The sequence below is a fragment of the Otolemur garnettii genome, unplaced genomic scaffold, assembly GCF_000181295.1.
Source record: "Otolemur garnettii isolate 467f Iridium unplaced genomic scaffold, OtoGar3 scaffold00094, whole genome shotgun sequence".
NCBI classification, from domain to species: Eukaryota; Metazoa; Chordata; class Mammalia; order Primates; family Galagidae; genus Otolemur; species Otolemur garnettii.
The window spans coordinates 6,569,931-6,584,919 of NW_003852489.1; the positions used below are offsets into that span (position 1 = coordinate 6,569,931).

At 40.1% G+C, this 14,989-nt stretch overlaps 1 protein-coding gene across 1 annotated transcript in view; it reads left to right on the plus strand.

The window, feature by feature from the left end:
* Positions 1-14,989, plus strand: part of AATF (apoptosis antagonizing transcription factor) — a 114,497-nt gene that overhangs the window by 3,799 nt on the left and 95,709 nt on the right. The window contains exons 3-4 of the mRNA XM_003795611.3: positions 518-985; positions 1,433-1,570. Of these exons, the coding sequence (XP_003795659.1) occupies positions 518-985; positions 1,433-1,570 (606 nt within the window). The remainder of the gene's footprint in view (positions 1-517; positions 986-1,432; positions 1,571-14,989) is intronic.

Sequence of the window (14,989 nt, forward strand, 5' to 3'; positions counted from 1 at the left end):
TTTTTTTTTTTAAGAGACAGAGTCTCACTTTATTGCCCTTGGTAGAGTGCCGTGGCGTCATAGCTCACAGCAACCTCCAACTCCTGGGCTTAGGCAATTCTCTTGCCTCAGCCTCCCGAGTAGCTGGGACCACAGGCGTCCGCAATAACGCCCGGCTATTTTTTTGTTGGAGTTTGGCCAGGGGTGGGCTTGAACCTGCCACCCTCGGTATATGGAGCCGGTGCCCTACTCACTGAGCCGTAGGCGCCGCTCGAATTGTAGTTTTTATGAATCTGTCTTTCCCACTATAACCTTTCGTTGTGGTCGCATCCATGTTCTATTCATCTTTGCTTCCTCCTTAGAATTTCAGAGACAGTAGATATGCTATAAATATTTGTTGAATTGAACTGAGTACAATAATACATGTTTTCCCCCCTGAGAGATGCGATAATGCTTTAGTTAAAATGAAAGATAATGGCCTGGTGTTTTCCTTCAGGTGACATCCATTTTTCTCTTTCTTCTCTCCCTTTTTGTTCAGAGAAGGAAATAGCTGATGAGGAAGGGTCAGGAGATGGAGAGTCAGAGGGACTGGGTCTGGAGGAATCTGATGAGGATGACCTGAATGCTGCTGAGGAACAGGAGAGTGGTGATGAGGGGGAGAGCAGTGATGATGGGGAGAGCGATCTGGCCTGGAGGAAGCAGAGCAGAAGCCGCTCTGCAAAAACACCAGGCTTCAGTGTCCAGAGCATCAGTGACTTTGAGAAGTTTACTGAGGGAATGGATGACCTCGGGAGCAGTGACGTGGAAGAAGATGAGGACGAGGAAGATGAAGAGGAGGAGAGTGGCATGGAAGAAGGGGAAAGTGAGGAATATGTGGAGGGTGAGATCGAGGAAGACAGAGCTGGAGGAGACAGGAACAGTGAAGACGATGGTGTAGTGATGACCTTCTCCAGTGTCAAAGTCTCCGAGGAAGTGGAGAAAGGAGGAGCTGTGAAGAACCAGATAGGTTTGTACATGACTTTGCTGACTGCCTGTTTTTCAGAGTGTCTGCATTTGGTCTACTTTTTGTTTGTTTTTGGCTGTTCTGTCTCTCCTGTGTCCTTCCAATTAGTTTGTGACATGCCCCACTTACCTACTGGCCGAAAGCCCGGTTCCTCTATGCATAGCCATTTCTGCACTGAGCTGCTTAGCTGGTTCTGCTCTAGTACCTCCCGCAACTGTGAAAGATTGAAGAGTATTTTCTCCTCTCCCTAGGTTTTAGTACTCCTGCTCTCCTGTGGCAAATGTTTGCTTCAGAGATACTGAATTATTTCCTATAATGGAGTGTTTGTTTCCATGGCATACACCTGATAAAGCTGTGGTGCTTAGAGACTAGTATAGTTTCCTCTCTCTCCCCAACTCCTCACCCCTGAAAGACTATAATTGAGGGATGGGATTCTCTTTTCTTTCTCAGCACTGTGGGACCAGCTCTTGGAAGGAAGGATTAAACTACAGAAAGCTCTGTTGACCACCAATCAACTTCCTCAACCAGACGTTTTTCCAGTTTTCAAGGACAGAGGTGGCCCAGAATTTGCCAATGCCCTAAAAAATAGTAAGAATATTTATTCCATTTTGGGTTACTTAGAACTACTTTTGTCAAATGAAGACAGGTTTGACTGAAGTGGATTGTGTGCTTGAGCCCCATCTATTCTGCTTTCTCACCTGTCTTTCCTTACTCCTTCTGTGTAACTTTCTGAGTTAACTTCTTTAAAGCTCAGGAAACATACTTGAAAACCCACTGGTATAGACAAAATGGGAAGAATGAAGGAGTAAACTCAGTTCATTTAAGTTGGTTGTATCATGCGCTTAAAAGATGGCCTGCCTTTGGGAAGTTTTTAGAACAACATGTTAAAATGATCTTTCTTGGGGTGGCATAGAAGGAGGAACAAGTTTTGGAAGAGAATTGCTGACTACAAGTCAGAGAATTCTAGAAGAGAAAAGGAATTTGGAGATTATTTGATTTCCCAGTCCCCTCATTTTATAGATGGGAGAAGTGAAGCCCACAATAACTTGCCCAAAGTTACAGAGCTTGTTCATGTATGGCAGAGACAAAACTCCAGCTTCTTTTCCTTGTGATCTAGTAATGTTCCTTTTGTACCACTGCCTCCTGTGTGCCTGGTTGCACTGCAGGACTGGGGTAGAGGAAGTTTGGGATGAGTGCATGGTGGTTGGAATCACTGTTTCTTATTTGCATGCTGATTTAGTGTTTTCTTTAGCTCTTTAAAATTTATAGTATCATGGACTTAAGAGTTGGAAGGGACCTAAGGCAGGACATTTAATTTGGCATCTGCTCCTTGGTAGAACCACCTTAAACCATTTAAGATAAATGAATAGGGTTTCTGGGGTAGGGAATTCATTGAACATTTCTTGTAGGAGAGTACCTGTTTTAATTAGGAATGTGACTTCCTAGAGTCCAGTTTTTTAGGTTTTGTGTACTACTGCCATACTTGAAGACTGTTACATGTGTAAAAAGTCTGCAGTCCTTCCAGGAACCTTGAATAATTGATGAGCGTGTGTCTTTCTTTTTTATTCCCTCCCCCATCTTTGCCTCCTTCCTCCCTTAAATAGATGATAGATTGATGGCTTTCAATTTTTTTTTTTTTTTGAGATTTTTGGAGCATTTCTCTGCTATTTTTAATGCCCTAGTACCCTAATTCCTGGTATGCCTTTGGAATGACTTAGACTGCTCTAGATTAAATGTCTTTAATGTTTCACAATAAAGCCTTTTCTGTTTTGTTATTCATTATTCTTGCTCGCACGTTTTCAATTTTTTTTAATTCATCATAAAATATAGATTTTAAGGGTTAGTGTCCAGTATATATAATAGACACATTTTTATTCTTGGATACTACTTAATTTCTTTAGCCATTATAATATTTAAATTTTACTTTGTTCTGGCCAGATGAGGTGGCTCATGCCTATAATCATAGCACTCTGGGAGGCTGAGGCTGGTGGATTGGGTGCATTGCTTGAGCTCAGGCATTTGAGACCAGCCTGAGCAAGACCCTGTCTCTACTAAAAATAGAAACATTCCAGTTACTGGGGAAGCAGAGGCATAAGAATTGCTTGAGCCCAAGAGTTTGAGGTTGCTGTGAGCTATGATGACACTGTGGCACTCAACTCCAGGGTGACTCTGTCTCAGAAAAAAGTTATTTTGTTATGATCTTTTAAATCTTTTTTGTATTTAACTGATTGATTACCTCTTTGCCTCATTGGTGAACTTCAGTTAATCTGACAGGTGTCTATTAATCCAACAGTGTTTTGTGGTGAAGGAGGAAGAAGAAAGGAAGGTTTGTTAGGTATCACATATTCTAAGGTGGGAGGACAATGAGTTCTCTAATAACTAGAATTTCTGTGCATGTGAATTGTAGCTAATTCTCATTTATTTCAGTTATTCATTTATTTCATTTATTTTGGCAGCATGACACAATATGTTGTACACATATACTTCCCTGTCTTGGTAAATGGAGTATAATTAAAGCTGAATACCAATGGCAGGGGTGGAGGTGTCAAGGATAGTTACTTTTTGCATATTTCTTGTCCAGGTTAAACAAATGTACCAAAACCCCATCCCCATTGATATGTGATTATTGAAAAATTTCTCAGCTTTGTTAATCAGGATGACTGATTTATATTGTGCTGTATAGCTGGTGTATACCAGAGGCTGAATTTGTACCAAACCCAGAACAAACTGGGACTTACTGTCTTTAATTGAATCTCTTTTCAATTTGCCTGGTCTTATAGAGTAGTTAAAGTCAGACTGTCTGGGTTTAGATTTCATCTCAGCAATAGATTAGCAATGTGACCTTGGGCGAGTTACTTAACTTCACAGTAAAATGGGATAATATGGTTGTGAGGATTAAAGGACATAATCAATGTAAACCATTAGCACAGTTTCTGGCACACCTCAACACCATAAAATGTTAGGTAGTTGTATCTTTTTCTGCTGAGGGAAACCTTTGGCAACATTCAACTTTTGTGAACAATTCATTGTTACCAGTGTAACTAACCATCATCCCCACTGTTTTTTTCTGTGTGGTTTTTATTGTTGTTTTTACTTTTTATTAGTATTCAGATTCCCTGTATAAATTAACTATTTGTTCTGGAAGGTAGGTAGTGTTATAGTCTACTAATACTTACATTTTAGCCTAGCGTCTTGGGACACTATGGAAAGATGGCTAGAGATTTCCTTATTACCAAATCCAGTTACTACTTTCCTGCAGCATTTAACCTTTTCTCCACTTTGCTGGAAACACTTCTCTTTGGCTTTGGTAACACTACATATGCTATGCTCTTTGGGTTCTCTGATATACATATGTATATGTGTGTGTGTGTGTGTGTGTGTGTGTGTATTTGGTGGGGGGTTTTTTGGTGTGGGGGGGATAGAGTCTTACTCTACTGTCTAGGCCAGAGTGCTGTGTTGTCAGCATAACTCACTTCAACCTCTAACTTCTGGGCTCAAAATATTTCCATCTCAGCCTTCCGAGCAGCTGGGACTATAGGTGCCCACTACAGCACTTGGCACATTTTTCTATTTTTTTTTAGTAGAGACAGTGTCTTGATCTTGCTCAGGTTGGTCTCCAACTCCTGAACTCAAGGGATCCTCCTGCCTCAGCCTCTCCGAGTGCTAGAATTACAGGTGTGAGCCACTGTGCCAAGCCTTTCCTGCATTTCTGTTCTCTTCCTTTTTTAGGCTCATTTATCCTGTCAACGTAAATTTCATTGCATTTATTTATTTATTTATTTTTACTGAGACAGAGTCTTACTTTGTCATCCTTGGGAGAATGTGGTATCATAGCTCATAGCAACCTCAGACTCTTGGGCTCAAGTGATTCTCTTGCCTCAGCCTCCCTAGTAGCTTGGACTATGGGTGACTGCTACAACACCAGCTATTTATTTATTTATTTATTTATTTTGTTTAGCAGGCCTGGGCTGGATTTGAACTCACCAGCCCCAGAGCATGTGGCCAGCACCGTAACCTCTGAGCTATGGCTGCCCAGCCAGTTTCATTGCATTTAGAATCTTCTTCTCAGGTTGTGTTTTCTCAATATATAGTCTCTTCTTGACACTGTCATTTGCTCTCATTGTCCTAGTTTCTGTCTCTATAATAGCAGACTTCCAGGTATGTTCTAGCCATAGTAAACTCCTGAGCACCATGCCTTTGGACCTTCAGCACCCTAAACTCCACTTTTTAGAAACTAAACCATTCCCCCAACATAAACTTAGTCCCTAATAACCTTGGTATGACATAATGGTAAATACTCTTGGATCATGAGGTGATTTCAGAGAAATCTATTCATTATTTTAGAAGCTGCATAAGTAGTGAGTCATGAAGTAACCTTAACAAAATTAAAGGATTTTTTTGTACATAAAATCGTTTCTTTAAAGAAGTTAGCCTCTTCTCTTTAACATTCTTCTAAAATGCTCTACGGCATTAAGAGGTGGGCCTTTTATGTTGGTGTCAATAATATGTAAAGAAGAAAGCAAGTTACTTAAGAAATTCAGCATGATTAATTTAAACTTTTTTATTATGGAATATATCAAACCTGTGTAAAAGTAGAGAGACTAGTACAGTGAATTCCCATAAATACACTGTCATGAGCTTAAGCAGTGGTCAACTCATGGCAAATTTTCTCTTTTCTTTTCTCTCCTTTTTTCCCCTCCCCTCCCCTCTGTTTTTTTGAGCCAGGGTCTCTGTCCCCCATACTAGTTGCTGGGCTCAGGCAATCCTCCTGCCTCAGCCTCTCAATTAACTGGAACTACTATCATGCTTGGCTGATTTTTTGTAGAGATGGGGGTCTTACTGTTGCTCAGGCTGGTCTCAAACTCTTGGACTCAAGCAGTCCTCACACCTTGGCCTCCCAAAGTGCTAGGATTACAGACATGAGCCACCATGCCCAGCTGGCAGTCTTATTTCAGCTCTAGTTATACCAGCTCCCTACCCTTCTGTTCCGAAGGAGACAACAGAGATTCTTTCATTTTATCAGTAAATCTTTTAACAGATAAGGATTTTTTAAAAATCTTAATACCATTATCCTTTCATAAAAACACTACCAGTTATTTCTTAAGAAGCATAACTGATTTGAGTGGGTGAAAGAATTGGGAGAGCATTTCTGCATCAGGACCTCTCTGTTGTGTTGGAGTTTGCTCTATAGCTTTAAGTGAAGTGATTAAACGAAAGTTAAACTTCAGCCGTAATAACTTGACCTTTTAGTGAAATACATGTTATTAATGTATTTAATGAGATGCATTACAAACTGCAGTGAGTACCATGTTTCATTATAGGTCTAAAATGCAATATCATTAAAGACCTTTAATAGAAACAATGGTTGACATTTTGATATTTCCCATAAGCAAAACATCCAAGAACATAGTATGATCTAATATAAATACAGAGCAAGTATTAAAATTTTTTACTTGCCTCAGAGTATAAAAACAAATTTCACTATTAATTATATTTTGTTTGCTCCCCTCCATTTTTCCACTACTAGTTCATGTTTGCCCTCCTATGTCTTTGTGGCCCTTCTCTCAGATACCACAAATATTTTGACTTGAATGCACTAAAAATTTTTTTTTTAAGAGACAGCATCCTCCGTAGTGTCCTCTGTAGAGTGCCATGGTGTCACACAGCTCACAGTAACCTCCAACTCCTGGGCTTAGGCAATTCTCTTGCCTCAGCCTCCCGAGTAGCTGGGACTACAGGTTCTTGCCACAACACCCAGCTATTTTTTTGTTGCAGTTTGGCCAGGGCTGGATTTGAACCCACCACCCTCAGTATATAGGGCCAGCGCCCTACCACAGGAGCCACCCTGGACTAAAAGTTTTAATGGTAATTTGACTTTAGCAATAATAGACACTGTAAAGCAGTGGTTCTCAGCCTTCCTAATTTTTAATGGTAATTTGACTTCAGCAATAATAGACACTCTAAAGCAGTGGTTCTCAACCTTCCTAATGCTGCGGTCCTTTAATACAGTTCCTATGGGTCATGACCCACAGGTTGAGAACTACTGTTCTAAAGAATAATGTTTTAGACTCGGCACCTGTGGCTCAAGCAGTTAAGGGTGAAAACCACATACACCTGAGCTGTCTGGTTCGAATCCAGCCTGGGCCCGCCAAACAACAGTGACGCCTGCAACCAAAAAATAGCCAGGCGTGTGGCAGGCGCCTGTAGTCCCAGCTACTTGGGAGGTGGAGGCAGGAGACTCGCTTGAGCCCAGGAGTTGGAGGTTGCTGTGAGCTGTGATGGCATAGCACTCTACCCAGGGGGACAGCTTGAGGCTCTGTCTCAAAAAAAAAAAAAGAAGAATGTTTTAAATTTCCAATAAGTTATGGGCAATCACGGAGTCTTCTTTTTTATTTTTTTGTTCTGAGAAAGAGTCTTACTATGTCACCCTCAGTAGAGTGCCATGGCATCACCGCTCACAGCAACCTTACACTCTTGGGCTCAAGTGATTCTCTTGCCTCAGCCTCCCAAGTAGCTGGGACAACAGGCACCCACCATAACTCCTGGCTTTTTCTTTTGTTGCAGTTGTCATTGTTGTTTTAGTTGGCCTGGGGCGGGTTTGAACCTTCCAGCCTTGGTATGTATGGCCAGAGCCCTACCCACTGAGCTGTGGGTGCCTCCCATGGAGTCTTCTTGTTTTTGTTTTTTTCTTTTTTGAGATATGGTCTTGCTCTATTGCCCAGGCTGGAGTGCAGTGTCATTATCATAGCTCTCTGCAACTTTAAATTCCTGGGCTCAAGTGATCCTCCCACCTTAGCCTCCTGAATAGCTGTACCAACACCATGCCCAGCTAATATTTCCATATTTTGTAGAGACTAGGTCTCACTAGGTCCCACTGGTCTGGGACACCTGGCCTTATGCAATCCTCCTGCCTTGGCTTCCTAAAGTGCTGGAGTCTTGGTAGATAAATACTGATTGTTGGCAGATTGAGAAAGGGTCTTGCTCTGTTGTCTAGCTTAGAGGTCATCATAGTTCACTGCGACCTCAGCTCTCTTGGGCTCTAGTGATCCTTCTGCCTCAGCCTCCTGAGTCTGGGACTACACATATGCATCCCTATGTAGTCTGGGAGTACGTATATGCCTTCTGGCTTTTTTATTTTTTGCAGAGATGGCGGCTTACTCTGTTGTACAGCCTAGTCTGAAACTCCTTGCCTCAGCATTCTTTGGCCTCCCAAAGTACTAGGATTATAGATGTGAGCCCCAGTGCACAGCCTAAATTTTTATTTATTTATTTATTTTCTTCAGCCTCCCTAGTAGCTGGGACTACAGGTGCCCACCATAACCCCCAGCTATTTTTATTTTGCTGTTGTTGCAGTTTGGCTGGGGCCAGGCTCCAACCTGCCACCCTTGGTATATGGGGCTAGCGCCCTACTCACTGAGCCACATGTGAGGCAATAAATTCACATTGTTCTTAATTCAAAAGATACTAAAGACTATCAGTAATCATCCTCCTCACTTCTGTACCCCTGCCACCTAGTTCCCTATCCCATAGATAACCAGTTTTATCAATGAGATTTCTGCCTTTTTAATTACTTAATTGCCTTAGGTGATAAATCTGTGAATGCCTGTTTAAGAGTTAATATGTGGGTTCTCTCAGTTAACATATGGGTTCAGTTACCATATAAGTTCATGGCAAAGTTCTCACAATGATCATGATGATTTGTAGAATCCTGAAATATTCCTTTTTAGTTTTTTTTGTTTATCAGTGGTTTTTCTTTTTTTTAAAGACAGAGACTCACTTTGTCGCCCTTGGTAGAGTGCCATGGTGTTACAGTTCACAGCAACCTCAAACTCTTGGGCTAAAGAGATCCACTTGCCTCAGCCTCCCTGTAGCTGGGACTATGCACCTGCCACAATGCAAGGCTATTTTTAAGAGATAGGGTCTCACTCTTGCTCAGGCTGGTCTTGAACTTCTGAGCTCAGGCAATCCACATGCCTAGGTTTCCCAGAGTGCTAGGATTGTAGGCATGAGCCACTGTGCTTGACCTGTGTTTATTTTTTTGAAATGCTCTTTTTTTTTTTTTTTTTTTTGAGACAGAGTCTCAGTTTGTCACCCTGGGTAAAGTGCCATGGCATCATAGCTTACAGCAACCTCAAACTCTCGGGTTCAAGCTATCCTCTTGCCTCAGTCTCCCAAGTAGCTGGGACTATAGGTGCCTATCAGCAATGCCCAGCTGTTTTTTGAGAGATGTGGTCTGGTTTTTAGTCAGGCTGGTCTTGAACTCCTCAGCTTAAGCAGTCTGCCTGCCTTGGCCACCCAGAGTGCTAGGATTATATGCATGAGCCCCTGTACCCGACCTTTTTTGAAATATTCTTAATGATTTGAGATGGATTTAAGTATTGTTTGAGACTGAGGCACTTACACCCTTCTCTAGGTATAGTATTGCATGGGCTTAAGGACCCTTAATACTGTAGATTGTATCTAGCTAAGATGATGTAAGATTGATCTTTTTGTTTCAGCTTATGGCTGTCATTTTAAAAAATAGCTTTAGTGTTCTAATTATAAAGCATCGTATGCTTATTACAGAAATTCAGAAAATACATAAAAGCATAAAGAAGAAAATAAGGATTAATTATAATCCTACTGCCTAGAGGGTAACTGTAGTTGCCATTTAGATGAATACTTTTCCATTTTTTTGTGCTTGCACGGACACATATATCCACACCCCATTTCTTTGTAAAAAAGAGTTATATAAATTTTTTTTTTTTTAAGAGACAAGAGTCTCATGTTGTCATGTCACCCTTGGTGGAGTGCCCTGGCATTACAGCTCACAGCAACCTCCAGTTCTTGCGCTTAGGTGATTCTCTTGCCTCAGCCTCCCAAGTAGCTGGGACCACAGGTGCCCGTCAGAACGCCCAGCTATTTTTATGTTGCAGTTTGGCTGGGGCCAGATTTGAACCCACCACCCTTGATATATGGGGCTGGCACCCTACTCACTGAGCCACAGGCGCTGCCCTAAATATGTGTTTTTAGGCTTATCTTTTCTATTTAATACTTACCATTTCATGTCAGTATATTTAGATGTACATCAGCATTTTCAGTGGTTACAGATTATACTTTTTAATATATTTACTATAGTTTATTTGATGTATATTGATGGATGCTTAGGTTTGTTCTAGTTTTCTCTTTTATGAAGTATGCTATGATAAAACATTCTTCTACATACGTATTTGTGCAATTTGTCTAAAAGTAGCACTTTCTAATAGAAAAATAATATAAGCCACTTACATAATTTAAATTTTTTTAGTACATTTAAGAAAAGCAGAACGAAATAGATAAAATTAATTTAGCTATGTGTTTTATTTAATGTAATGTATGAAAAATGTTATCATTTTAACATGTCAATATAAAAAATGTTAATGAGACATTTTGCTTTCTTTTTACATGTTGTCTTCGAAATCCAGAATGTATTCTATACTTAAAGCTCATCTCAGTTTGGACTGGCCACATTTTGAGGGCTCAGTAGCCACATGTAGCTAGTGGATACTGTATACAGATGTATATTCCCTGGGAATGTCATTGCTGGGACAAAGGATTTCTATTTTTTTAAATTAAGGCTTCTGAAATATATTGCCAAACTAGCCCTTAGAAGAATTGTAACAAATTCTCATCTGTAACAGCTATTTTCCTACACTCCTGCCTCCACAGGGTATTATTGATCTATTTTTTCTAAACTGTAGGTGGGAAATGAAGGCAATCATTTCTTGATAACTTCTGTTTGATATTTACATAATACCTGTTGACTTAGCATTGAAATAATGTTTGCTGTGTTTTGTCTTTTTATTTGAGAATGAGTTCTGTGTTGGAAGACTTTTGGTCCGTATTGAGCTACTATTAATACTTTGCCCAACCTAAATAATTAGGTGTTTATTAATATATTATGTAGAGAGTACAGTTGGGTCACAGAGCAGGTGCTTTCGCAGAGTAACGAACTGATAAAACCAGGAAGAGAGTGTCAGATTCTTAGGCAGTGATTCCATCTAGCCTGAAAAGATGAGCCCTACATCTGTCACAGAACCATGGATGCTACACTTAAAAACTGCTGACACCCATCTAATTGGAAAATTGCACCAGAAACAATTTTTTTGTCTCACTTTGTCGCTCTCAGTAGAGTGCCAAGGTTTCACAGCTCACAGCCACCTCAAACTCTTGGGCTCAAGCAATTCTCTTGCCTCAGCCTCCCAAGTAGTGGGGACTACAGGCTCCTGCCACAATGCCTGACTGTTTTTAGAGATGGGGGTTGCGCTCTGGCTCAGGCGATCCCCCCACTTGGCCTCCTATAGTGCTAGGATTACAGAAACAGTTCTTAATAGTGATGAGCTAGGTAAGGAAGCATCCCTGGATTGGAGTAACTAATAATAGTTCCATAGTAGGATCCTTCTATCCAGTATATTCATGGTGGACTTGTACCTATTATTGCACAATGGAGCCTTTTTACACATTTGTTTAATTAGCTCAGATGTAACTATATGTGCCTGGCCAAAAGAAATTCTGCCTGCCATTTTATTCAGCAAGTGAGTGCCATAGAGTAAGCATGAGATGGTACGTAGAATCTTCTATTGCCTTGGTTATTTTTTGTGCCTGGATTCCTGTCCAGTGAGTATCTCAGTAAACAGAGCATGATTTTAGTGTTTAAAGTTACAGCCTACAGTCTTCATACAGGATAGTCTCTAAATGAAATCATCTGTGTTATAGTTGATGAAGTGCTATAAGCTCTAATGTTTGAGAGGAAAATTGGCTGTATGGAACTTATTGAACACACAGTGCTATACTGTATGGGCACTACAAGGGATTTTCAAAGTAATTTTGTTAAAGCTTGATTTTTTAAATGAACTTTAGAACCTAATTACCACATAAGATACTATATGGGGCCGGCGCCCTACCCCTTTGAGCCACAGGCGCCGCCCTTAAAACCTATTCTTAAGATGTTTTATTAAAATCACACATGAATATGGTAAGTAGTACAGAAGCATTCAAGACAATACTCCTTTATGTACAGTCTCATTTTATTTTTACTTTTATAATTTAAGAAAATTTGTTTATAACTCTATCTCTTGATTTATTTATTCTCTGATATGAAAGACGAGTATGCTGCCAACAGATGGGAACTGAGAGGTGACTATTTAATTTAGTAACATGGTAGACATTGTTGACCTTGGAGAATAGTTTGGTTTACAGGCTTAGCTAAAATGAGTTTAGCAGAGAATAGGGAAAAAGGATTTTGAAACAGTAAGTATAGACAGCACTTTCAAGGGATGCTGGTTTAAAGGGAAACAGAAGTGGGACATCCGCTGGTGAAGCATGTTTGTATGTTGATTAAGAATGATCCAGCAGAGGGGGAAATTGATGATGCAGGAGAGGGAGACTTCTGTCATAGCATTGTCCATGAGCAGGTAAGTGTGGGTGGGCCTAGTGCATAAGAAGAATGACCTTATAGCCGGGAGTTGTGGCAGATACCTGTAGTCCCAGTTACTTGGCAGGCTAAGGCAAGAGAATCACTTAAACCCAAGAGTTGGAGGTTGCTGTGACCTGTGATGCCACAGCACTCTACCAAGTCTCCAAAAAAAAAAAAAAAAAACAAAGAAGGGTGGCCTTAGATAGCACTGTGGAGTGTTTAACTGTAGTGACAGGTGGGAAGCTAGTATATAGACACAGATGAGTAACATTCTGTGAAAATTATCTTTTGGTTGTTGCCTTTTCTTTGAAAGAGAAAGCAAGATCACAAGTTTTGAATGAGGAATAGAGAGGAAATAGTAGAAATTTTAAGGAGAAGATAAGAAATCGTCATTCTGTCTTCTTTCCACTATAGTTTTACATTCTGCCCTGCAACTACAATCAGTATTTCAGTGCTTTAGCCATATGTCGACCCTAAGAGTTGAAATCCAATAAACTTAATATATGGTGTTATTGCCATGTGTATAAGGTATAATACCAGGGCAGGAAAGAACTGGAAAGTTGTATTTTTTTCCTGCGTATTCGGAGTCATGGTTCCTTGACAAAGCAAAGGAGAATATTCCTGGTTTAGTTCAAGTAGTTCTGATTCAGGTGGGTGTTTTATTATCCTGCATCAATTGCTTTAAATTATGCTTATTTCAGTTTGCTTAATATTTGGACAATGAATTAATGGTATTCTTTACTTAGATTTCTTATTTTCTTTCTTTTTCTCCCCTTGTAGCTTGGTCTTATCATTTGTCTTTTTTTCTCCAAGCTTTAAATCATGTTGTCTTTTCTGTTAATTTTTTCCCATTTGAATTGGTTGTTCTCTGGGAGAAGCACACAGTTGAACGTTTGGAACTTCTGTCATTGCTCTTCTGGAGTGCAGCTATTGATTTCACTTTGGGGCTCTCTTGCCTTCTGTAACCTCAGTTTACTTTGTCAGTTTGTGGCCAAACATGCCTGGAGAATAAAGGCAGGCCTCTGAGCCTTTGAGGGTTAGAAATACTCTACCTAAATTCTTCATTGATATACTTTTTTTTTTTTTTTTTTGAACCAGAGTCTCAAGCTATCGCCCTGGGTGGATTGCTGCGACATCACAGCTCACAGCAACTTCAAACTCTTGGGCTTAAGTGATTCTTTGGCCTCAGCCTCCCAAGCAGGTGGGACTACAGGTGCCTACCACAATGCCTGGCTTTTTTTTAGAGATGAAATCTTCCTCTGGCTCAGGCTGGTCTTGAACTCATAAGCTCAGGTGAACCACCTGCCTTGGCCTCCTAGAGTGCTAGGATTACAGGTGTGAGTCACTGTGCCAGGCCTAGAGGTTGACATTTTTTAATTTTTTGCGTGACTCTTTGACAAGCTCCCAGCATGCCAGCATCTGCAGCAGTGACTAACTCTGTATACCAGGTGATAACACATACCCTCAAGAGGCAGATGTGTGAAAAATCAGACCTCGGTGATGACCTTGAGCAGTGGGATATAAATAACTCCCACGTCACTACCATTCCTATAATGTAACATCAGACATAAATGGGTTAATTTGTCCCTTTATGATTATATTGTAGTTTGGTTAGATCATTGTTTAGTATTTACCTCATTATGTCTATGTAGACACTATTCATAGCTGAGCTACGTAATTCTTATGATTATTTTTCCTTTCCCAGGCATCATTTTTTTCTATAGTTAATAATTGTTACATTTTAATTTGTTTTTTTATTATTATTATTATTTTGGTGTTTCTTTATTTTTCTGTGTGGTAATGCAAGCCTGAACTTTTCTCTGATTACCTAAATCGCTCCTCAAGATTTCAGCTGCATCAAATATTCTGCCAGTTTAGCTTCCTGAAGAAGTCTTTTCTAGAGCCTTTTGACCTGCTTAAACTGGACTGGTAACCTTCTCAGGTGTCCACCTATCATGCTGGAGTCTCCCTTTACCATCATCCTGGGAAGTACCTTAGCTTTTTGCTTCTGTGTATCTTCTATTCCAGGATCTTTCTTGGTTACTTCCATGTTTAGTAAAGCACGTTCTCATAGCTTGGTGAGAAAGGATACATGAGAAGTAAACTTTTTTATCAATTGAGAATATATATATATATATATATATTTTTGCAGTTTTTGGCCGGGGCCAGGTTTGAACCTGCCACCTCCAGTATATGGGGCTGGTGTCCTACTCCTTTGAGCCACAGGTGCCACCGTCTGAGAACATCTTTATTCTGTTATCACAGTTGATTATTTGATTGTGTATAGAATTCTAAAGAATGTTCCATTTCTTTTCAGCTTCTAAAGTTGCTGTTGATAAATCAGAAGCCATTCTGGTTCCATATCTTATTGTTTTTTTTTTCCTCCCTTTTTGGAAAGTGGGACTTTGTTTACAGAATCTTGAAATTTCCTGGTGCACCTTGGTGTAAATCTGTTTTCATCTATTAAACAGAGTAGTTGAAGGACACTTTTAACTCATATATTTCAGTACTGGAAAATCTTCTTTTTTTTTTTTTTGAGACAGAGCCTCAAGCTGTCCCCCTGGGCAGAGAGA